The 23,628-nt window shown below is 56.3% G+C and overlaps 1 protein-coding gene across 5 annotated transcripts in view; it reads right to left on the reverse strand.

The window, feature by feature from the left end:
- Positions 1-22,117, reverse strand: part of TM6SF1 (transmembrane 6 superfamily member 1) — a 32,099-nt gene extending 9,982 nt beyond the window's left edge. For 2 of the 5 annotated variants that reach the window (XR_009398973.1, XM_059371466.1), the window contains exons 1-9: positions 21,917-22,115; positions 16,786-16,889; positions 13,553-13,650; positions 9,729-9,832; positions 8,085-8,167; positions 7,339-7,460; positions 5,493-5,597; positions 3,483-3,575; positions 3,174-3,293 (exon numbers count right to left, since the gene is read on the reverse strand). Coding sequence is in view for 4 of the 5 variants with exons in the window: in XM_059371466.1 (XP_059227449.1) it covers positions 3,174-3,293; positions 3,483-3,575; positions 5,493-5,597; positions 7,339-7,460; positions 8,085-8,167; positions 9,729-9,832; positions 13,553-13,650; positions 16,786-16,889; positions 21,917-22,008 (921 nt within the window). In the remaining variant the exon portion in view is untranslated. Of the gene's footprint in view, positions 1-2,662; positions 2,978-3,173; positions 3,294-3,482; positions 3,576-5,492; positions 5,598-7,338; positions 7,461-8,084; positions 8,168-9,728; positions 9,833-13,552; positions 13,651-16,785; positions 16,890-21,916 lie in introns of those variants that run through there. The other 3 variants (XM_059371467.1, XM_059371468.1, XM_059371469.1) reach the window with 3 other exon arrangements.
- Between the last annotated feature and the right edge of the window lie 1,511 nt (positions 22,118-23,628).

Consider the following 23,628-nt stretch of genomic DNA (forward strand, 5'->3'; position numbering starts at 1 on the left):
GCCACCCAGGTGCCGTTTCTTTTACTTTTTGATTTATGTTTTTGATTTTTAAAGACTGCAGATTTTACAGATTTTTACAGATTCGTACAGGATCTGAAATCAGGGACCTTGTAAGGACTTAACGTGTTTTTTCCACTGACTTGTACTGATCTAGAAATTTTTCACTTTTTTTCCTATTAAATCAGAGTCTTAGGAGTCCACTAGGCTTTTCAAGAAATGAAACTTTGATAAAATTAGTGGGATCGTGAGTGCATAAAGCTTCTAAACAAGGAGTGCGGCAGTTTTAGTAGGCGAGGGATGCGAGTTGGGTTACGGAGGGTGTTCTCTGTGATCAGTGTGTCAGATGGCCTCCCAAGACAAGAATTCGTTTTGTAAGCAAGTATTGGCTACGCAGAAAACCAGTTACGTGACAGTCTCATCGCGGGCACTCTGTTTCCAGGGTGGTTTATAACTTTTCCTTTGGCTAAACTCTGGAGTAGCTAGGTACTAAGGCCCCGCGCAGAGTCCTGGGACGGTCGGACGCCCAGTTCTCAGACGACGCCATTTCTGGGTGGGGAGAAACCTGCTCCTGGCACTTGTAGGATCTAGTCTGTAGCCTCCGGCCACCTTGTCGCACTGGGCTGTGGTGGACAAGCCGAAGAGTTCCTGCGAGGCTGGGGCTCTGGCTGAAGCCGCTAGTGCTGCTGCCCAGAGCTGCCTGCTGGCCCCCTGGCCTTCCCGGGAGCGCTGGGCCAGAGCTGCTGGGCCTGGCTGCAAGCCTACCCCTCACCAGCAGCTACAATCCTGGGTTCGGCTCAGTGCTGTCACTTCAAGCACACCCCCAAGCCCCCAAGGTGTGACCTTCCCAAGCCTCCTGAGTGCCCCCTGTCCACCTGACTGGGTCCAACAGTGGCCTCACTCTTGTTAGCTTCCTCGATGGGGACAGTCCGGCTTCTGCAACACGGCCTGCTATGGGGCAGACGCAGGTCCCCAGGCATGGAGAAGGGACCATGACTATCAACTCTGAGCAAGCTAATCCTCGAGGAAGGGACAGGTAAGAGTGAGGCTGGTGGGAGCCCCTCTCTCCTGGGCGGCGCAGGAGAATGAGGCCAGGAAGACAGAAGCCAAGGTTTACTCCCCGCTGTGACCTGTCTCAGCTCCTAAGCGCTCTCCCCACCTAATGCGCCCTAACCCAGCCTACCCTGGCCTAGCCCAGCCCTCAGCCCTGCTCCTGTGTCCCTGCCTCCCAGCCCCGGTCTGGGGCACAAGGTCTAGCTTTGTGCCAATGGGTAGGACTCCACCATGGCTAACGTCTGCATGAGGAAGGATACGGGTAGAGAGAAACATGGGCACTGGGGTCAGACAGGATTCCAGATCCCTATTCTGCCAGTTAGTAACTGTGACCCCAGGCAAGTAACAAGCTGCCCTGAGCCGTCCCTTTCTTATCTTTAAGTGAGGCTTTAAAAACCAAACAGAACTGCGGGGCTTGGGCTGTGTTCATCACTCCAAGCCTCCTGGGGCGCACAGGAAGACCACAGGATCTGCTTCCCTCGCAGTCATGTTGATGCCAGGCCTGGCTCCTGAAAATACCCCCCATGCCCTTTGCCCAAGCAAGAAGGCAGACTTCACTGTGCTAAGCCACTGAGTATTGGCTATGCCAGCAGAGCTCACAGCCTGGCCTCACCCAGACAAGTGAGCAGAACACTTAGCCTGCTTTGCCTCCCACAAAGTAAGTAGACGAGGGCACGACCACTGCAGGGCCAGGAGCTGCAAGCAGCGGGTGTGCGATTCCTCCGGAGACAGAACTAACTGGGCCTAGCGATGTGCTACACGTAGGGGTGAGGGCATGGCAAGGGCTGTTTGCAGGGATGGGCGACGTGGAGGATAAGGCGTAGGGAAGGTCAAGAGTGCTGTTTTAGACACTAACTCCAAGATTAGGATTCGGTCTAGGAGTCTGGGAACAGCTTGGCCTAAAGACAAAATCAGAAGTCAGCTTATAGGGATACCTGCGTGGCTCAGTCTGTTAAGCATCTGCCTTCAACGGGAAGCCTGCTTCTCCCTCTGCCCGCCTCTCTCCCTGCTTGTGCTCGCTCGCTGTCTCTCTGACAAATAAATAAAATTTTTTAAAAGTCAGCTTAAGTTGGTATTGAAAGATACTGGCCTGAGGAGTCGGCTGTTCAGAGGCCTGCAAAGAGCAAGTAGTAGTTCTCTTCCATCTTAAGTCCTTCAAGGAAAGGACAGGAACCCTTACTTCCAGATGCTGTACCAACTTTTTGGTACTAATATTCTAATTCTGTAACTGAGAATTACCTCAGACTAGAAGGATTTAGCTCAGAGTGTTAACCCCTGACCACCACAGCTGTTTTCCAGCCTGTAAACGCCAGGGCGTCGTGCTGCCTTCCCACACCAGGACTATGACGGACACTGTCCAGATGAGCTTTGTTCTGCTCGAAAAGAGCAAGATGCAAGAGTGACTTTACAAGATAGATTCATTTGTTTCTTTTTTATTTATAGTGAGAAGTAGGGAAAGAAAAATTACTGAATAATTTTCTTCCCTGTTCATAAGATCAGTTTGTCTTGCCAACTGTTAGCTTGTAAAAATGTACTTTGAGTAAGATTGCACTTCCATAGGTAATTTTATTTCCAGTTCAATGAAGTAAGCATTCACTGAACGCTCGCTCGCTAAGTGTTCCGTGCTAAGAGGCCAGGGGCTGGACTGAGTAGCAGGGGGGGAAGGAGAGGCATGACTGGGAGCAGAATGTTCTCCAACCCGGTTTCCCTGGCTCAGTGCAGGGTAGCACAACAGAATTCTGACATCTTTGGTGTGATATAGACACCTACAAGGTGACAACTCTCCATTCTTGTTAGTAGCCGTGGTGTTCAGAGATGGGGAAACCGCTCCAGAGAACCAGCAGGGCCCCTTGCTGGGTGTGTGACCGGGACAGATCGCTAACCTCCCTGGGCCTCAGCTTCCTCCCCTGTACAGCCAGGTGACACACTACCACATGGTTATAGCGCGATCTGAATGAAATGCATATGCAGAAATGCCTCCCAAGGCACTGGGGAACCGAAGGGGACGAGTCTAGGACCCGCTTCCCACCCCCCGAAAACACCAAGCAGAGATGTTTCTCGGATTCCCGACAAGGATAGCCAGACCCCCAGCGGACGTTGTGAACGGAGGGTATGTTTAGTACCTGCGCTAGACCTCCGGCGTGCATCAGTGTGACGTCAGGCATCCAGGAGCATCCAGGAACCACCAAGCCATAGAGCGCAAACACGAAGTAAGGGACAGAGTAGAACAGATACGCCAGCATCTGCATTGAACAGAGAAATAACATCATCAGCAACTTCACAGTCAGCCCCGCCTGATGAAAAGCACAAAAGATGAACAGTTTCATCTCTGAGAATATTCACTCCCGTTTCCTACATGGGTGCCCATGTTCCCATTGTTAAAGAACCGAACACCCATGTTAGAAAGACCACGGGCTTCATAACTACTTGACCTGGATTTTAGGATAAGCAGCGGGATCCTTTAGGTAGGGCTCTTGAAATTGCGTGTAAAATCGGCAGAGCTCAGCCGGGCAATCCAAAGCAATCTGGGAACAAAAACAAATTCATTACATAGTTGCAATCACCTCGGATTCTCAGCCTGCGCTGGGAGGGCTAAAGGTTCCAGGTTCAGCCACAGACCACTTTACCGGCATATGGTAGTAGAAGTTTATCAGTAGGAGGGAAGAGAAAAGCAATGATCTGCAGATCTGCTCCGAGGAGACGAAGAGGTTAACAGTGGAGCAGGAAATACCTGAGGCCCTATTCCTGGGTACTCCTTCAGTGCCAAGATTCCCACTGGCCAAAACACCGCTCCCGCCAGATGACCAGTTTCACTCTTCCCGGGAAGAAATAACTAGCCAGCTGTTCTGTGCGGGAAGAAAAGGACATCGCTAGCCCAAACTCCTCTCACTATGCTTTGCAGAATTTAAAACACAGCCTCCTGCGCTCTGCAGCGCCTCACAGAGCACATGGCCGCTGGGGGCAGTAAAGGGTGATCCGAAAGCAGGGTCCTGTGCAAAGCCATGTTCCGTGTCCACCTTGAGAGGGAACAGCAGGGCAGAGCAGAGTGGGTCACAGCAGACTCCTGGCCACGGAAGAGACACAGTCTCCTTAGCACATCATCAGGTCCCTCTGAGTCACCTCCCTCCTGCATCGCTTGTGTCCTCGGTCATAAATGTCCTGCCTAGATGACATCTGGGAACACAGGCCAGTGATGGAATGGGTACAAAGAGGCCCAGGCAGAAAAGCCCATCTGTAAAAGTCCCGCGCCCACGCCCCCATCTTCCTTGCGCACAGAGGAGCGGACAAGGCTCGGCGGGGCTACAGCCGGGGCTCGTTTTTGTTGCTGTTCTCTTCTCTTTGCCACAGCAAACTCACCAAGGACCAGTTTTAAGGTCGCCTGGCTGGCTGGCAGCACGAGTGACTGCTGATCTTGGGGGCCTGGGTTCAAACCCCATGTTGGGCATGGAGATGAGTTAAAAACAAAACAGTTGTACCACTCTGTACTCTGGGCAAACCCTCCGGCCTTCCCCCTTACATCCCGTCCCCGTGCCGCCCCTCCCATTAGCTGACTCGACTCCGGGAAATTTCTGGTGATCTACTGCTGGAGACCAGAGCTTCTTGCTCTGAACCCAGCCAGCCGCACAGAGCGTACGGTTCCAGGACCCCCAGACAGTGGGTCAGGTACATCAGCTCACGCTTGCCACTCGCCTCACACTTGCTGTGCGAGCCAGCAGGCGGAGAGCAGTCATTGTCACCGAAGCGGAGTATCATTACTCATGGTGCTGGCCGCTGGAATTCGTTTCCACTAAGAGCAAATCATGGTACTCGGCATTATGAAGGACCATCCACCAATAAAGATGGTAACGAGTGACCCTACGTGGTCAACACTTACCACGTCTAAGGCCCTCTGTTAAGTGTTTGATGTTTGTTCTCTCATTTAATCATCAAACCAGCACTGCAAGGTAGGTGCTGTTACTTTACAGCAGAAGAAGCTGAGGTCAGAGAGGTTAAGTCATTTTTCCAAGGCCACACAGCTGGGAAACAGCCAGGACTCTAACTCCTTGCTCTGGACCCCGCCTCACTACCCTGTCCCTACTCCCGAGAACACAAGGCATGCTCTGTGCCACAGTGTCACTGGCGTCTTCAGGAACAACCCTTCCCAAAGACAATGACATTTAAAGCAGAAACAACAAAGAAACCAAAAGAATGAGACTCTACTAGCTCATTGTTCAGGCACCCTAACATCGGGGAAGGAAGAGACTTCTGGGTGGGCTTAGTCTAAGGAGGCAAAGGAGGTGCATGTGGCAGCCCAGCGCCCCCCCACCCCCGAGGAAGGAAGGCTGGGGGCCGACCTGGCAGGTGGTAGCGCGGCAGCAAGCCGGGCCGGGTTTTGTCGGGGCACTAGGGATCCGGATTAAATACATGTTTTCTTTAACGCTCCTGTGATCTGTGCCGCTTACCAGTCCTCTAAACAGACAAAATCCAGTTGCGAGGAGGAGGCACACGACCAGCATTAAATCAAATGGTCTTCTCGTCAGGTCCTTTGCTTGGGCTTCGTGAATGACCTAAAATAAGAGTTTGTACCAATGAGCAGGCCCAGAGCGCCAGAGAAGCATCAGAGATCTACGGACGGCTAAGCGCTCTGGTGCTAGACGGTGAGAGAATTCTCTGGATGGGTGATTCGTGTCATAAACCACTGGCCGCCCAACCTAGGAAAATCGTGTCCCGCCTCCTCTCTGCTTCTGCTCTGCTCACGTGACATGAGGAGACGGGGCCCGGCGGTCCTGAAGGGCCCTTTGCGCTCTCTGAATCGTTCTTTTGGTTTTTGGTTTTTTCTTGCAGTAATGGTTTTGTGATTATAAATGTAAGATACATTCATTTAAAAAGGTAAACCATAAACCCAGCACATTATTAGGAGCCACTGTTTTTCTGGAGATATCGGGCTACTTACCTATCTGATCTACATGTATTTTTTTTTTTTACAAAATTATGACTTTATGTATAACCAATTTTGTATTTGTCCTTTTGACACTTAACATCTACCTACTTTACAAGCACTTTCCCACGTTACTAAAACCTCTCCTGACACGTTGTGTGACGCGGAAGCCCCGCATTTCAGCCCTGCTCTCACTGTCGGACATCTGGGCATTTGCACCGTCCATGTGATGATGAGCGATCCTGTAGGAAAGTCTTGACCACATCTCTCTGACGACCGTCTGAGGACAGGGCCCTCGACGTGGGATTTCTGGGTAACGGGGTTAAATTTGCAAAGGCTGATGACAGCCCCAAAATGCCTCACAGAGCGAGTGTGGATTTATGTTCCTGTCCATGCTGTGTGACGATGGCCATTTCTCCCTGCCCATCACTGTGTCTGGACATTTACAAAATGATACTGAACAATTTTCTGTGTCTCATGGCATGAGCGGTGTTGATACACTGATGCGGAGATTGTTTTAAAAGCGGTGGAGCCCAAGGCAGTGGGTACTTCCTGCTGTTTAACAGGAACCTCATTCCTCAAAAGGATGTCAGTGTGTCACCCTGAGTGTGCACAGCAGGTGTCTAATTGTTTACAAATGAGGTTTATAAATTACAATGCATTTAATGAACTCCACTAAGTCTTAGAGTCAACCAAATAATCAGGTTCTAAAGATCGCTAGTAATTCACATTCCATGTTTCACTTTGCTTTATGGATCTTGCTTAAGGGTCTAATACCAATAAGAAGAAAAGAAACTTCGATGTCACTAGCTTAGAAGTAAAGACCTTAACAGAGTATCTGCCCGGCCAGCACTGCTTCACCTTGACCACCTTGGCCGTGAATGCAAGGGAAGTGTCTCAGAAGACGTCCTGTAGCCAGTCTCCGGATGCCTGGATCCCTTGGTAAATTAGACCCTGAGGCTGTGTGTGCAGCCCTGCCCAGCAGGAGCCCTGCAGCCTCCCCTTGGGGCGGTAAAGGCACTGGCTTCTCTGCAAGGGGTGCCCAGAGGCCTAAACACCAGGCCTTTAAGCGCCTCAGAAAAACCACACAGTCCACGCACTAAAACAGGATCTGATGGGAACAGCCAGTGTGACAGGTGGCACAGGGAGTTCCAGAAAGCCCAGCCTGTCCAGCTGCAGCAGATGTGTTCAGACAGAAACAGACCATCTCTGCCATTGTAACTGACTGTGACCAGTGTCCAGAATCCGCACCATCAAATGGACTGGCCGGATGGTCCAGTGCGCGGAGGCACGGTTCGAGCCAGTAGCCAGGAGATGTCGGCGAGCCCCGTGAGTTTGGGAACAGGTTACAGTTAACATAATAAAATCACCTTTGAGGGATAATTATAACTTTCTGATGGCTGATTATAGATTCTGAAACCAGCCCAGACAGGAAGACAAGTATACGGTATGCTTAAGATAAAGGCAGGACAAATGCGGGTTCCATACTTCCCTATTTAAAAGAAAGAAAGAAAAAGTCAAAGTCAAAAATTTGCCAAAAAACATCTCTAAACACGAGTAACGTTCAGGACACTCAACTCAAGTAATTTTAACTCTGTGCTGTGGACCAGGCAATACTCTTTATGAGACCAAATAAAACACGTCAATTTAAAACTACAAGGTACTCATTACCAGCACGTCCTAGCTACCATATTTTTTAAAGAATATTTAATATAATGCCCTGAGTGTTTACACACATAAACAATAACCTCTTTCACGTTAGCTTTCGAGAGCCTTAATACTCTTAATACTAAATAAAATACATTTATCGAATGTGTCAAAGAGTTACATACGATAAAAAAAAAAATGTTGTAAGAAATATTTGCACACTGCAGGTAGCCACAGACACAAATACCCCCTCTAAATCCTAAACGTCAGGAGTTGCTGATTGTCTTATCGATCAGTGTACACTTCTGAAAGTTGCTCAAAAGCATTTAACAGGTGAGATGACAGAGGGGAAAAGGAAGAATTCGGCATGCCGCTGTCTGGTAGGCTTGCAGTAACAACCCAGACAGCTTCTCTGTCTATGAACATTGTTTCAGAAGAGGAGAATAAACTTTAAGGTGAAGTTTCTTACCCACAATGTTTCCCGGCACAAAAACAACAATGCTCATGATAATAGATCCAACCCAGTAGAGGCCAATGGTTCTATAACTTTCCCTGCAACGAAAAAAATCTTGGCTTAGTGCACTCGAGTTAGGATACAATTAGCAAAAGATGACCCACGTGATTAGCATTACCCTAACTAGTAAAGTGTACGAATCGCAGCTTACTGAACCGATAGTCATCAGTCAACCCTAAGGGGCCCTAGTGGTCAAATTTCATGCCCATCTGTGATACGATAGAACCCTATTTGTGTCCTTTTGATAGGAAGTACACGTCTACCCTGATCACCTGTTAAACTACAACACGGTCAGTCACGGTCCAGGGAGGCCTGCATTCCACTGTGTCCTGTGAGGCTCACGGCAGGGAAGGAAAAAGAAAGTTCGCACAGAAAGGAAATTGGTTCCATGCTTTAAGGCATTGTAAGTATGAGTAACAGGATGTTAAGTGGACTTCCCCTGGTGTCAGAAGGATGAAGCATTCAGGGCCGTCCAGCCTGAGCGGCAGGCACAGACCCCGAATCCTCACAGGGAGGGTGGCCAGAAGCTCTTCCGGCTGGTACCCCTGCTCATCCTCACTCCGTAAGGGGTGATGAGAGTCCGCAGGGAGATTCTCTGAAGGGGGGCAGAGGGGCCACACTGCGCTTTCTGCCCTGCCCCATGCCCCAAGCCAACGGCTGCTGCTTCCCAAAAGGCCAGTTCACGACGGCTGGGATTGTCAGCAGGACCGGCGAGAACCTTCCCAGCAGAGATTAAGTGGACCCAAAGAAGCCCCGACCCACTCCCGGCCGCCTGCAAGCAGAGCCCAGGCATTCTCAGAAATACCTGATGTGCGCCCTGGAGGCTTGGGAACGTTCATGAAGAGACAGGCTAGGACCTGGAAGAGTCCCAGAAGGACTAGAGCTGTCCCTGGGCTCATGACTCAGGGCTCTGAGGCTCGGGCCAGGCGGTGGGTCGAGGTGAATTTCCACCTTGTCTGGGCAAGAATCCATCGTTTTCTCCAACCTGGAGCCACGGGGAGGCCTGGGAAGGTGGCCAGGCTTGAGAGGATCATGCCCCAAAGGGTACACCTTCTTGGGGACAGGGACACCAGCAGAAAGCAGCAGTGGGCGTGTCACCATGGGCAGGGAAGTCCCACGAATTCAGCCAGTGAGAGCGCCACTCACCTGAGGGCTCTGTGCCATGCAGTGTCCCGGGCCGGGGTCTCCGGAGAGCGTACCTCCGTGCCCCCCACGACAGGCTGGCGTATCACAACTGAGGGCACGGATGCCCAGAAACCAGAAATCACCACGTAAGACTGCCCTCGTGCCTCAGGCCCACGTGTATGAACATGCGAGGAGCCCCCTGGAGAGGAGCCTGTCCTTACAAGACAATAGTCAGAAGTGGAAGGGTCTGCCCAAGCTGTCCCTATGGCTGGGGATCGTCCAAAGGGACGTGTTCAAAGGCAGCGGTGCCAAGGAAAGACCTTGTGCTGACTCCGTCTAGCCCGTGTCCCTGGAGCGAATCTCCCCATTCCTGGGTACCTGTTCGTGCCTTTGCCCCGCCTGTGGTTTCCTTACACAAGCACGTCTCGGCGGCTAAGCTGACACAGGGACACACAAGTGGATGGACGGACTTACTCCCATGCGATGGCCGCCACCATCACCAGATACATCAGATAATGAGCGGAGCCGTCCCAGTAGCAGATCATGTGCCCGTACGCCGTGTTCAGATATGGCTCACCCTAAGGAGAGAGTCAAAGAGTGGTCGGCTTTCAGTCGGACGCAGACCGCCCCGCACACACCGGCCCGGGCTCCGAGGAGAGCGGAGCAGGGAGCTGGCTTGGGTTTGTCCGCAGAGACGAACCGAGGCCAAGTCCCACACTTTGCCCTGAAGCCGCTATTGCTGAAGATGCCCGTGGGAGAGCCCTGAGCCTGCCTGGCCATCGTCTGATGCATTGGGTGACACGCGTGGGCGGTGACACGAGGCAGGTGACATCACGGGCAACCGTGGTGGCACAGCTAACTCACCGAGGCTGAGTCAGATCTGTGACCAGGTGCACGGCTCTGGCCCGAGGGGCTGCAGAGGGGATCCTGCCGGCCCAGCCACCAGCTGCGCCGCATGGCCACCCCCAGGCTCGCGCCTCTGAAGCTGCTCCGCACCCGGGCTCTCAGACAGACAGACAGACAGACGGGCACCCCACTCCCCCAACCTTCCCAGCCATCCTACGGGACACACACAACTCAGTCCGCTCTACACACGAGAAAACAGAGCTCCGAGGGGTCGTAGGACCGGCCTAAGGTCACATGGCGAACATCAGCATGCAGCACACCATCAAAAGCCATACTTCTGAGAAATTAATTTTATCAACGTGACATTACGGCGTGCGCTACGTTTCCCTCCTCCAGACGGCCCGCAGACAGCCACGGGCTAATTCGCAGGGGTTGGTGTCCTTCCGAGTCCCCGATCTCCTTTCTCCCCTCCACGTTCATGCTGTCCTGCCCTGTGCACCCCCGAGACGCCCTCCGTCCCGTCTGCAGCAGCCAAGAGGGGCCCCACGGAAGCCTCACGCGCCCAGGGCAGGGACAGCCCCGTCGTCTGTCCCCACGAATCAGATGGAATAAAGACCGTGGAGGAAGTGGCAGGAACACAGCAGCCGCTCTCGTGTGTTCATGCCTGGCCCGCACCCTCCCTCTCTGACGTGCTCTGGCTGGACAATCCAATCCAAGGTCATGACTTCATTTCTTGCCGACACACCTGGCCCTCCAGCCGGAGCTGCCTCTCCTGGCAGGCGGGTGGGCGTCTTGAACTGGGCGGCCCGCGGGCCCTTCCAACCCCCTGAACTCCTTTCCCTCCGCAGCTTCTGCCCTCTGCCAAGCCCAGCACCCAGCCTGCCGGGCTCAAAGCCACAGGCCATCTTTGTCATTCCGCTCTCCTCTGCAGTCTGTGGGCAAGTCCGGCCAATTCTCTCTCTCCGAGCTCCCCACAGGCCACCCTGCCCCAATCAAGCCCTCGGTGCCCCTCACGGAGCCGGTCCCGCACGGTCTCTCGGTCCCCTCCTCTCCGATCCACCAGCCAAACGAAGGGTTGTGAGGCCTGGTTCTTAACACGTTGCTCTTGTGCTCAAAAGCCTCCCGAGGCTGGGTGCCGCCCGCGGGCCCGGCCCTGCCTCCCCCATCTGGCAGCCGGGCGCCCCGAACCTGGCCCTGCAGACCTGCCCAGAGCAACACCCCCTCCCACCTTCTCACACCCTCTGTGCCTCCCCGCCTGCCACCGCCACCAGCCCAGCGTCTGCGCCCTTCGCAGCCACCTCGTCCCCAAAACCTCCCCGTCCCGGACTCAGGAGGTCCCAAGCTCTCCGGCTCCTCCACCTGCCTCTCGGCCTCACGGGCTCTTCTGACCGTGGCCTCCACTCATTCCGGCCTCGGCCATCCTAGCGCTCGCCCTTCTCCCCAGCAAGACTTCAGGTACCGTGTCTACTCCGAAGGCCCCCGAACCTCTCCGTCAGGAAGGAGACCTGCAAAGCCCTGCCAGCGGAGACGTCTGCCGGGATGTCCCTCCACCACCCGAAACGCGACATGTCCCCACATGAACTCCGCGCCATCCCTGCACACCTGCACCCGGGCTGACCTGGGGAGACCCCTGCTGCTTCTCACCTCCAGGCTCTTGCTCAAGCCGTCCCTTCTCCTTGGAGGGCCCTCCACCCCCCTCGTCCATCTGGAAAATGTCCACCCTCCACTGTCATTGCCATTTCAAAAATGGCTAGAGTGGTGTCACTAAATCAACGGGGACTCCCCTGACCGCTTCCAGCCCCGGCTCTTCCCTGCGTACAGGCAGACCTTGTGCTCTGGCCCTTGGCTTTACGGAGCCTGCAGACATGGGGTTTTCACACGCTGAAGGTCTGCGGCACTTCTGCGTCACAAGTCTCTCAGGAAATGCCGTTCCTGCGACGGCATCTGCTCCCTTTGGGTCTCTGGGCCACGTTCGGGTAATCCTGACGCTATTTCGGACTTTTCCATTATTATATTTGTGATGGTGATCGGGACCGGTGACCTCTGATGTTGCTGCTGTGACCGTGTGCGGGCCCCACACACGGCGGCGACTGTCGGGTGTGGCCTGGCTGCTCCGCCTCCGTGCAGCCCGTCCTCTCTCTCCCTGTCCTCAGCACACTTCACCGGTGTCGTCTTCTACGAAACTGCCACAGCCACCCCAACCCTCAGCAGCCACCATCCTGATGGGTCAACAGCCAGCGACTTCACAGCAAAGACCCTCCACCAGCAAAAAGATGAGGACTTCCCGAAAGCTCAGATAATAGCAAGTTTTTAGCAAAAAAAAAAAAAAAGTATTTCAATATTAAGGTATGAGCGGGCTTTAGACTATAGATCCCACACTACAGCATCGTGTAAATATAACTTCTAGATGCATCAGGAAGCCAAAAGCTTGACGGGGCTTGCTGTGCTGTGAAATTTGCTTTATTGCGACCGTCTGGGACCAAACCCGCGCTGTCTCCACGGTGGGCCCTGACCGCCCAACTCCTGTCTGTGGGACAGAATTCCCCTGCAATCCCTCGGGTTTAACAACCCCAGCGTTTTCCCCAAAGCAGGAGGCAGATGTCTTCTTCGACCGTCTCCCCGTCTCCCCCAACTTATCCCCTGAGCCCCATCCCCTCCAACCCCTCAGAGCCTCTGGAACTCGTCCCTCCACCCCCCTCCTCTGCTTGGCTCTGCCTAAGCCATCCCCACACCCTTCCCGGCCCTGCAAAGCCTCTGGACTTGTGTCCCAGCTCCCAGCCCTGACGGTCGCCTTTAAGCCCGTCCTTCCCAGAGCCGACTGCCTTGTTCCCTGACTGAACATCTTCCCTCAAATGTGAGATAAAGTCCAAATTCCCTTTGCTTAACATACGAAGCTCCCCGTTGTTTGAAACAGAAATGAAGACTGTACTTTCCTGAGTAAGTTACTTAACCTCTCGGGCTGGATTCCTCACCCCATGAAACAAGGAAAGAGGAGTAGCTCCCTCAGGGGCAGGTGGCCCTACAATACGATGACAGGAAGGGGAGGATCTTCAACACCAAAGGGCTCCCTTCAGTGCCTCGGTGTTCTCCAACACACTTAAGAACGGTCCGGGCTTCTGGATATGGTAATGTTTTAATAAGACACCAAACACTAACTCCTTTAGAGTGTACCATTTATATTAAATAGAAGCACAGGAGAAAGGTGGTGGACCAGGTGTGCGGGAGGAGGGATCAGACCCCATGCTGGAAGGAAGTGCCTCGCCTGATTTAATCCCAACTTTCTGCCTCACTCTCCACAGGAATAAACCACCTACGTCTGTGGCAGTACATGAAATACCACGGGTCCTCCCCCCTTACACTAAACGCAGGCATCTCCTCTGTCATCTCTGAGCGATGGGACGTGGGTGGCCGACCCTTCGGCATAAGGCTAAGGTCACTAAGCGATTCCGTACCTCTCTCAGGTAGTGCGTCATGAACCCGTCAATGACTCCGTCCTGTTCCAGGCCTATGATGAGGCTCACCACGCTGGTGAATCCAAACACCGCATACACTAGAGCAAAGGAAGAAGCCGTTATTTATGTCTTTATCTCTCTGCCAAGTTAGCTCTACACCCACTGTGGGGCTTGAACCCAAAATCCCCGAGATCAAGAGTCAACACGCTCCATGCCTGAGCCAGCCAGGTGCCCCAAGAAAGAGTTTAAAAAGCAGCAGCTCGGGAGGCAATGACGTAGAGCTTGGCATTCACCGAAAACAGTGACTTGGGCTTCATCTTTTCCAGAAGACGCTGCGGGCACCGTCAAGAGGGACTAGCAGAAGGACCCTCCTGTGCAGAAGGACCCTCACCCTTGTCATGGATCTCCACGTCATTGCCGGAGAGCTCTCTGAGGGGACACGCCCCGGGGGGACAGAATCACACACTCACCCGCTAACTCTGTGCCACGGGAGCCTACCCGGCCACCCCGTCCAACCTCCACAACCTCCCAGTGGCCGCCGTGGGCCACACCCGCATCCCCCCTGCAGCCGGCTGGCCCCGTGCTCGCCTGTTAAACACTGAAGAGCCCGAAGACTCTGGACAGTGACCGACGGGCAAGTTGGAAGAAGAAAGGCCGCTGATTTTTTAAATGGGTCCAAGACGGCCCATTGAATGTGAAACAAGCCAAGCCACAGCATCTCAGGAGACTCTCACTCAGGCTGTGAGAATCTCCTAAATGGCCCACGAGCTCCCAGCAGCAACCAGCTACGGAACGAGCCCTTTACACGGCAAGGGGTCAAACTTAGCGCATGTTAGTTTATCGGCAAGGCCGCGTTTTCAAGCTGTATCCCATCACAAGCCACGTGGCGGGCACAGGCAGGACAAGAATTTGAAGGTGGACAGAACAGCCATGACAGAATGAGGTTCTTCCCAGAGAAGGGGAGCCGGCCTCGCCAAGTCCGCAGCCGGGGCCGCGGCGCCCACATCCTCTCCAGGCTGCGAGGCCCACGCGTGCGCCCTGCCCCGCAGACCCGGCCTCCCCGTGCGCCCCCGGGCCTGTGCCCCAGATCATGCTGTCAGGATCAGCCACCAAATGTCCCCCCGAAAGAAAGCACCCGCATCAGATCACTGAGGCCGACGGGGGTGTCCCGTGCTGGGTCTGAGGCGACCAGCCCGGCGCCAGGGATGCAGTGTGCTCAGGCTGGGACACAGACAAGACCAGACGGCTGCGGGCGGCGGAGCAAGCGTGCTCGGCCCTGGGGGGCTGGGAGAGACCCAAGTCAGCGAAGCGTGAACTCCACGGATGGTGGGAAGACAGCAGCAGGAGAGCACTCTTGAAAGCTGGGCAGGGGTCAGAGCACAGGCAGGTGCTGTGCGGCAGGAGAAACGAGGCGGGCCTTGAACTCAGGGCCAGCTCCTCTACCCTCTGGTTGCCCAACCTCAGACAAGTCACGTCATTCACCCAAGCCTCGGGGTCTTTTACACGCAAGGTGGGAGGAATTAGTTACTTACAATGCTTTCCCTCCCCACCTTTGCCAAGACCCACGGTGGGCAGAGAATATTCCCCATATGCCATTGATGATGGACGCAGCCACACGACGTGGTTTGGCCAGTGGAATGTGCATGGAAGTGACAATGGCCATGTCCCCATCTCTTCTGCCATGAGAAAGGCCCACCGTGGGGAGCTGCTGGTCCAAGAACAAGGAGACACGTGGGGCAGCTCTGGACGTGGCCCACAGCCTGACGCACAGCAGTACCAGCCGATGGGCAGACCCATGAGCACGGACACTAAATGTTTACACCCAGGACTGGAAACACCTGGAGCGTGCGTCCATGGACGAATGGATAAAGAAGATACGTGTACACACAGTGGAGTATTACTGAGCCGTAAGAAAGGAGGAGGGAAGTCCTGCCGTTTCCAACCACCTGGTGGACTTGGAGGGCATTACGCTAAGTGAGAGGAGCCAGCAGAGAAGGACCGAGGCTGTATGGTCTCCCTCACGGACGTGGAACCCGAGCAAGCTGAGGTCATGGGAACAGAGGCTGGAACGGTGGCTGAGCGGCTGGCGAGGGGGAGACATGGGGCAATGCTGGTCGAGGGGTACAGACCCACAGTGACAAGATGAGTAAGTGGTCAGCGCGGCGACGGTGGTGAACGAGGCCGCACTGTACACTCAGTGTTCCCACCGCAGGCCATAAAAGGTAATGATGTGACATGAGGGACCCTACGGTGAACGACCTTGCCGGGGTCACCGTCTCACGGTATGGCCGTGTGTCACACCATCCCAGGGTAACCCTTACACCCGCCCCGTGTCGGATGTCAAGTGTGTCTCAGCAAAGCGGTGGAAACATGGGGAACGTCTGTTGCTGCTGCAGGACACCGAGGTCTGGGGGGGTCTGACCCGCAGCCTCACTATCACAGACTCGGAACCAGGGAAGGCCCAGCCCAGCTCCCAGCAGGGGAAGTGCTCAAAGGCGGGGACAGCTTTGCCAGAAGCAGCATGGGGCAAAGAGGAGCCTGGCTTCTCGGGTCAGTGACATTCTCACTGCATGACCTTGACCACCTGTCTCAGCGGCCCCGAGCCAGCTTCTTTGTCTGTAAGTGGAGAGGACTTGTCACAAGGATTAAATAAGCTAATACGGCCCCAGCGCTCGGGGCCACACCAGGCACATAGTAAGTGCTGGATCGGGGTGTTTTTATTTATGTAATACACATGTGTATTTTTCAGGCACTGCTTAAATACTCGACTAATATCACTGAATGCAGCAACCCCCACGGGGAGCGTTATTATTTCCTCATCATGCAAACGTGCGGATCAAGACACTGTGCAGCTCAGCTCCATGCCAGGTGGAGGGAGCGGCAGAAGCAAAGCAAAGGCAGGAAGCCCGGGAAGGAGCTACTGCAAGAGTCGAGGGCAGAGGGCAGAGCACGGCTGGGGTGGGGGCAAGGAACAGAGGCGCCTCCTGCCTGGCGCTGGCATTGACCTTCTGCCATGATCCCCGCTGGGGAAGGGCGGGGTCCACGGCCCAGAGGAGGTGTTCGTCTCGAGGGGAGGACTGTTGCCCTGAAACACTCCTGCTTCCTGCCACTTCCCCATGGGGCTCAGGGTACTGGAGGCAGACGACTTCTTCACGGGGGGACATGAGGAAGGTGAAGGCCGAACGCTGCGCTGTGAGGGGGACACCAGCCACCTCCCTCCCGCGGAGACGTACCATAGAACAGTGGGTCCCGGGGTGGTTTTCTTTTGACCAGGACACGAGCCAGCACGGCCACCAGGAGCAAGATGAGGGCAGCAACCCCCACGATTGTCCAGGAACTGCAACAACCAGAACAGGGAGGCGGTCACTTATCGAAATAAACATGTGGATGCGTGGAATTTCCTGGCTGTGAATGCTCTCGCCCCCACGTCTGCCTCTGCCTCCAGCTCCAGTGCCGCAGGCTGAGCTGGGTGCACCTGCAGCCCTCTGGCCCCTGCGGGCCACCCGTGCGACTTTCACAGACTGGAAGCACCAGTTCCTCACTCGTCCTAGCCTGTGCACCTTCACCCTCCCCGCCATCCCACGCCCCCTGAAGACGGTCCCTGCCCCACCCCCCCAGCTCACCCCTGCACCTCCAAATCCTGTTCCCCGGTGACTGACAGGCCTAACCGCTGCTTCCGTCGCCTCTCTCAGGGCCGGAAACCCTCGGGCTGCACTCCAGGGAGCACAGAGGAGTCTCAGCTACACACACCTTCCAGAAAGACCAGGAGGAAGGGCCCCAGGCCACGTGTATAATCCAAGGGACCAAAGAATAAGACCAATCCAAGGAGGGAGGAGTTCGGGCCAGAGCTGCAGCCCAAAGGAAGGAAGCCAGATCCCCACACCAGGGCCAGCAAGCCGGAGTCCAACCCCACACCCGGAAGGTAAGGTGAGGCTGAGGTGGGCACAAAAGACATGGTACCAAGGAGACCAGGGTCCAAGGCCCCTTCCCCATGGGGCAGCCCTAGGGCGTGAGGCTTGGTTGAGTTAGCAGTCAAGACACCTGGAGTCTAGGACCCCCTTCGCCACTTGAGCGACCTGAGAAAGCCATGTCATTTCATCACCTGCTTATAACTCACTTTAAAACACATTAAGGGTAAAATGTATTATGTACCCATGTGGGCCAGGCACTGGGGATGAATGGAGGCCATCCATCCCTGTCTCCTGGAGGGTCCAGTCTCCGTGGACTCTGAGCGCTCTCACCCAGGAGGTCACCTCCAGTCCTGCAGAGATGCGCTCTCTCTCACCCCCCGGCACCCAGCAGGGCCGGCGGGGCTAGACACAGGATCAAGTGGCCCTCTCCAACGGCCCTCTGCACCACCGCCTCCTCAGCTGAAACCCCGTCCACACCACCACAGCCCAGGAGCATCTTTTGGATCACCTTTGCTATATGCCCCTGGGGCTTCTGGAAAGTACCTTCCTCGGTCACAGCTTCCACCAGGACCCAACAATACCTACCAACAGCTGAAGGGCAAACCCATGCTAAAGCTCGCTCCACCCGCCCCCCTGCAGCTGGAATGGGTGTTAGAAACCCGCCCCCCTGCAGCTGGAATGGGTGTTAGAAACCTGCCCCCAGCGTAAGAAAGCTCAGTGAGGAAGTGGGAAGCGAGCCACCCAGGCTGCAGGTTAAATGGGCCCCCAGCGAGACTGGTCGCGGGTGCAGGAGAAGCTGTATCCCCAGCACCTGCCCTCAGGCCCACACAGAGTCAGGGAATGGGCTCTGGGCCTCAGGAACACCCAGATTTCCAAATGCCGTCCTCCACCTACAGAATCAGAGCCCGTTGGGTTGGGGCAAGGGAATATGCAGCTTTTTTTCAAGATTCCTGGATGAGTATGACAAAGTCCACCTGGGAACTCCTGTCAGGGTGTATAGGAATTAATGAATGGATGAAGGAGGGAAGGAGGGGAGAAGAAGCCAAGAAGGAGAAATGGATGGACGGACGGACGGTGGATAATGAACGAATGGACGGATGGCGGGTGGTGGATGGATGGACAGACGGATGGACGGATGGTGGATGGATGGATGGATGGATAGATGGATAAGAGATGGTGGACTGATGGATGGATGGTGGATAGTGAATGGATGGATGGATGGACAATGGACGGACGGACGGATGGTAGATGGATGGATGGATAGATGGATAAGAGATGGTGGATGGATGGACAGACGGATGGTGGATGGATGGATGGATAGAAGGATAAGAGATGGTGGATGGATGATGAATGGTGGATAGTGAATGGACGACGGATGGACCACGCACGGATGGACCACGGATGGATATATGGTGGTTGCATGGATGGACGGATGATGGATGGTGGATGGAGAATGATGGAGGAATGATGGATGGCGAATGATGGATGATGGGATGGATGGATGACAGATGACGGAAGGATGACACACTTCTGTGATAAGAATGAGGATGACTGTGTCAATGTCCAGGTAGGATGCTGAAGCAGGAAATTTCTAGTGGTGCACATCCGTGGCTCTTCCTGTAGGGATAAGCCAAAAAGCAAAGGATGGAGGAGGAAGCTGATGTGGGTCAGGAACATGATGCTGGACTGAAGCATCCCGTGAGAAGCGAAGAGGTCCGGTGTGCTATGTAAGCTGACAAGCACTTTAATCACAGCCCGAGGCAGGTGGTGGCCAGGAAATGGCCCCCATCCCTGCTCCTACAAGGACCTACGCACTGTCGCACAGCGGGTGCCCTCGGGGGAGTGTGAGGGTCGCATAAACTGCGCTCTCACAACTGCCACCTGGCAGAGGAGCAAGGAGCGAAGAGAAACTGGGGCCGCAGATTCTGGGAGTATCCCAGGGACCACCAAGTGCAGGACCGGCTCAGAACCGAGAGAGAAGGATCCGGCAGGACTTGGTGAGGGCGGGGGCTGCTGAGACACAACAAAGGGTGGAAACTTTGCTAGTCTTGGACTGGGGGCAAGGGGGGTTACTGATGCCCTTCCATGAAAGGGACGTGTATGGGTGCGCATGAGAAGAGAGATAAAGTGTGTGTATGTGTGTGTGTGTGTGTGTGTGTGTGTGTGTGTGTCACAGAGAGATGATGAGACTAACGGATCCTAACTCTTTACTGACTCCGTAACCTGCCTTGCTTTTTCTGGTTTTCAGCCTTTCATAAACAGCCTGCTGGGAAGGAAGCTTCAACTAATCCAGCGGATTGGAACCTGACCGCATGCCCGCTACGCACAAGGCCCCGGGCTGGGCCAGACGACGCCACGGTGAGCTGTGGCCTGGGAAGGTGAGTTCTGACCACAGCAAGGGAATTCTCTTGGGAGAAGCACAATCCCAGGGGGCCAGGTAGACAGAGAGATCCTGCATGCTTGGAGGGAGGGTCTGGAAAACGCGGAGGTGGCATGGTACCTGAGGCTATCAAATCAGGGATGGCTTCCACAGTCGGGTCGGGGAGGAAGTCCTCCCAGTCAGAGGCGAGAGCATGAACCAGGGCAAGGAGGCAAGGGCTGGGGCAGAGAAGCTCCTGGGGGAGGCTTGGCAGGGCCTGGGGTGGGGAACCGCAGGGAGGAAACAGATGTTAGCCCAGGCCTGGGGCCAGTGTGGAAGGGGACAGTGGGGGGAGGGAGTGGAGGAAGAGGCCAGAGGAGCCAGAGGTCACTGGGATTCTACCCTGCAGGGGGCTGGGAAGAATGACTGGAACCAATTATTCAAAACTCTGCAGGGCTTAGCGATGTGCTCAATACTACACGGCAATACATAATTCAGTGTGTGCTTAGTAAATGCCATCACCATCCTGCCAGGGGCTGAGGCCAGAATCTCAGAGTCATCCCCAAACCCTCTCCAGGACATGCAGACCTTCAGTAAGCCGCACTGCTCTCCCGCCCAGATACCCTGCACCCAGCCGCCGCACCCCTCTCCTCCCTCTGCTCCCTGTTCCCCTACCTGGAAGGCTCTGTCCCCACCTCTTCCCATGCCCACCTCCTGCACCTCAAGCCTCCTCCTCCAAGAAGCCTCCCCTGACCACCAGTCGCCTTCCCAGTCACTCATGTCACCCCATTTTTTGATGTCCTTTTCAACACCCACTTCCCTAACCTTTCCTAGCTTGCCCATAGCTATATCCCCAACACCTGGAACAGCGTCAAGCACAGAATACGTCCTCAATAAATATTTGCTGCACTGCGCACAATGCCACTGTGGACGCTGTATTCACAGACACATGACATCTGCTGCCCGGAGCTGCAGCTCCCAGGAGATGTACCCCGAGACGGGGTCAGACCAAGGGCAGTCACGGCCAATGTCCAGGCAGTGCTCCGTATGGATGGGGGCCATCTGGATAAGGCTGTCAGCAAGTGGTAGCCCCAGCAGAGAGAGAGAAGGGGGTAGGAAGTCACCGCCCTGGAGGCAGACCCTTATCCCCAGCTCAAGGACTGGAGGGGGGTTGCCACGTGCAGACTGATGCAATTTCCTCAGCACCAACTGCTGGGGAAACCTAACAGGTTAATTTCTTCGCCCCCAAGGACAGCAGGGAACACCAGCAGGCACGGAGGCCTGGCACCTCTCCCACCATCCGGGCAGGTCCGCAGTGCCGGGTGGCGTAGCCCGGGATCCCTCACACCAGACGGAGGCGGGGCTTTGAACCAACCCATCTGTGGCCTGTCAGCCCCACCCATTTCCTTGGCCTTGAAAGGCTCGGCCTCCCTTACCCCGCGCCTCTACACAAAACGGTCTCTTTGGATCCTGACAATAGGATACAAATATAGGCCATTTCACAGACCAGAAAACTGAGGCCACGCCACACGGGTCGTGCCAAAGGCACGCCTAGAACCCGGGTCTTTGCTTGTCGGCCCGGGGCTATTCCTGCTAGTCATTCACAACAGTTTCTAAAATTAATAGGAAACGAGAAGTATGTGCGTGCCCATACATGGAAACGTCCCTGTGAAATGCGAAACGAACCCGGCACAACCCGAGGGAACACGGCCACGCTCGCAGCTGGCGGCGTCTGCGCCCCCACACCCCGGCCCCTGGGCTCAAGGGCAGGGGCATTGCCTCGTTGACCTCCGTCACCCCGGACACCCGGGCCGGCGCGCGCGCGCCCCGCACTGGGCTCCAGAACCGCACCGAACGGCCGGGACGCCCGCCCGAGCCCAGCTCCCCCCCCCCCCCCCCCCCGGGCCCGCGCGCCCCCCTCGCGCCTCCCCTCCCCCGGCCCGGAGGGGGAGCCCCCGCAGGCCGCCGGCCCAAGCCCTACGGTTGGCGGCCCGAGCCCCATCGGAAAAGTTGCCGGGGGCTCGCGCGGCGCCGAGGCCACTTGGCCGCCCACCCCGGCCCCGGCGCCGCCCCCCGCCGCGCGCGCCCACTCACTCGTGCTGGGCCGCCAGGTGGTTGAAGACATAGGTGACCGGGATGGCCGAGAGGGACAGCACGAAGACCCCGGTGGCCGCAGAGGCACTCATCGCCGCCGCCGCGCCGCTCGCCCTTCAGCGCATCCCGCGCGGCGCCCCGCCCCAGCTTCCGGCAGCGCCCGCGCCCCTCGGCCGTGCCCTTCGGGGCGTCCCGCGCCGCGCCCTCAGCAGCGCCCCCTCGGCGCGCCGGCCCGCAGCCGCCCGGGAGCGCAGCGCCGCGGTGCGGTCCCGGGGGACGCCCTGGCCGCGCCCCGGCCGGGGAGCGGCGACAGTCCGCGGCGCGGGATAGGTGTCCCGGGGGCGCGCGCTCTGCGGGAAGCCGGCGGCGGCTTGGGAGGCGGGCACGGCCGGCCGCGGATCCTCGACGACCTGGAGAGGCTCTGGGCCGCGCTGCGGGCGGCGGGGGGGGGGGGGGGGGGGGGCGGGGTCAGCCCCCCCGGCGTCGGAGCGGGAAGGGCCCCGCGAGCTCATCCACATGGGGAGCCCTAGGCCGGGGGGACGGGAGGGACGATGATCCCGAAACCGTGGATCGTCCCCGCCAGAGGCCGACAGCGGGCAGCAGGCACAGCTCGGTGCAGAGAACCGGGTCAACCCCGGGCTGCTCGCGCTCGTGCCGCTGACCTTGGTCCAGTTACTTAGCTCTTTGGTCTTTTCCCTTCTCTGTCCAATGGGAATAGCGCGCACAGCGCAGGAGGCGATGAACTGAGCCGCTGTGTGCGGATTGACCCCCCGCGCCGCTCGGAACACCGGGGTCTCCTGCAATTCCCGTTTCTGGGGGGTTGAAACTCACCCTGGGAGAAACGCTATGATTTGAGAGACCAGGTAGCGTTCCGGGGGCCGGGCTTCTGCGGGACTGGAGGCGCGGGGCCCTGCACGGGGAATGAAGACCGGGAGGCGAGGGCCGGGGGCTCAGACCGCCGTCAGACAGTCAGACGGGCGCCGACTATGCCCGAGGCTGCTTGACGGTGCTGGGGGCGAGGTCTCAGAACCCCTGGGCCTCAGCCTGGCACCGTCATCTGCTGTCCCGGGAAAGTGGAGGACAAGGAGTTCCAGACAGACAGCAGCTCGGGCGACCCGGAGAGGGGAGCGGTACTCAGTACTTAGCCAGCAGCGGCCCAGGGCCTGTAGGCATCGTTCGGCTCCTTTTAGAGAGGACGGAGATGAGCCACAGAGAGGCCGTGACCTACCCCTCTGGGGCCACTGCACTTTCCCAAGCCAGCTCTCCTGATCGCCTGCCTGGGTGCACCCGGGAGGCTGGGGTCTAACTCTGAGGGGGTAATGATAAAACCTTGGCCCAAATCGTGACACAGCCAAAGTTTCCCCCAAGAGACATCCGTACCTCTGACCGGGCTGTCACCCTCCCTCACAACTACTCCGGGTGCTTGTCACTGTCCTTAAACTCTCTCTTCCTCCAGACAACAAACCCCTCTGAGCCCCCCACTCTCCCCCTAGCCCTTCCCTGAGGCCAGCCGAGCCCCTCCCTCACCACCCAAACCCGCTACATGCGTTTTACCTTCTCTCTTATACCTTGAACCCCTCTGGCTGCCCTGGGTCCCTCCCCTCAACCTAGGCACACGCAGGACTACGTCCCAGTGTAGCCATGGCTCCCTGGGCCAGCGGCTCCTCTGTTAGCCGCCTTCTCTCCTTTCTCACGCGCGCTCTGATTTAATG

The sequence above is a fragment of the Mustela nigripes genome, chromosome 13, assembly GCF_022355385.1.
Source record: "Mustela nigripes isolate SB6536 chromosome 13, MUSNIG.SB6536, whole genome shotgun sequence".
Classification (NCBI taxonomy): Eukaryota; Metazoa; Chordata; class Mammalia; order Carnivora; family Mustelidae; genus Mustela; species Mustela nigripes.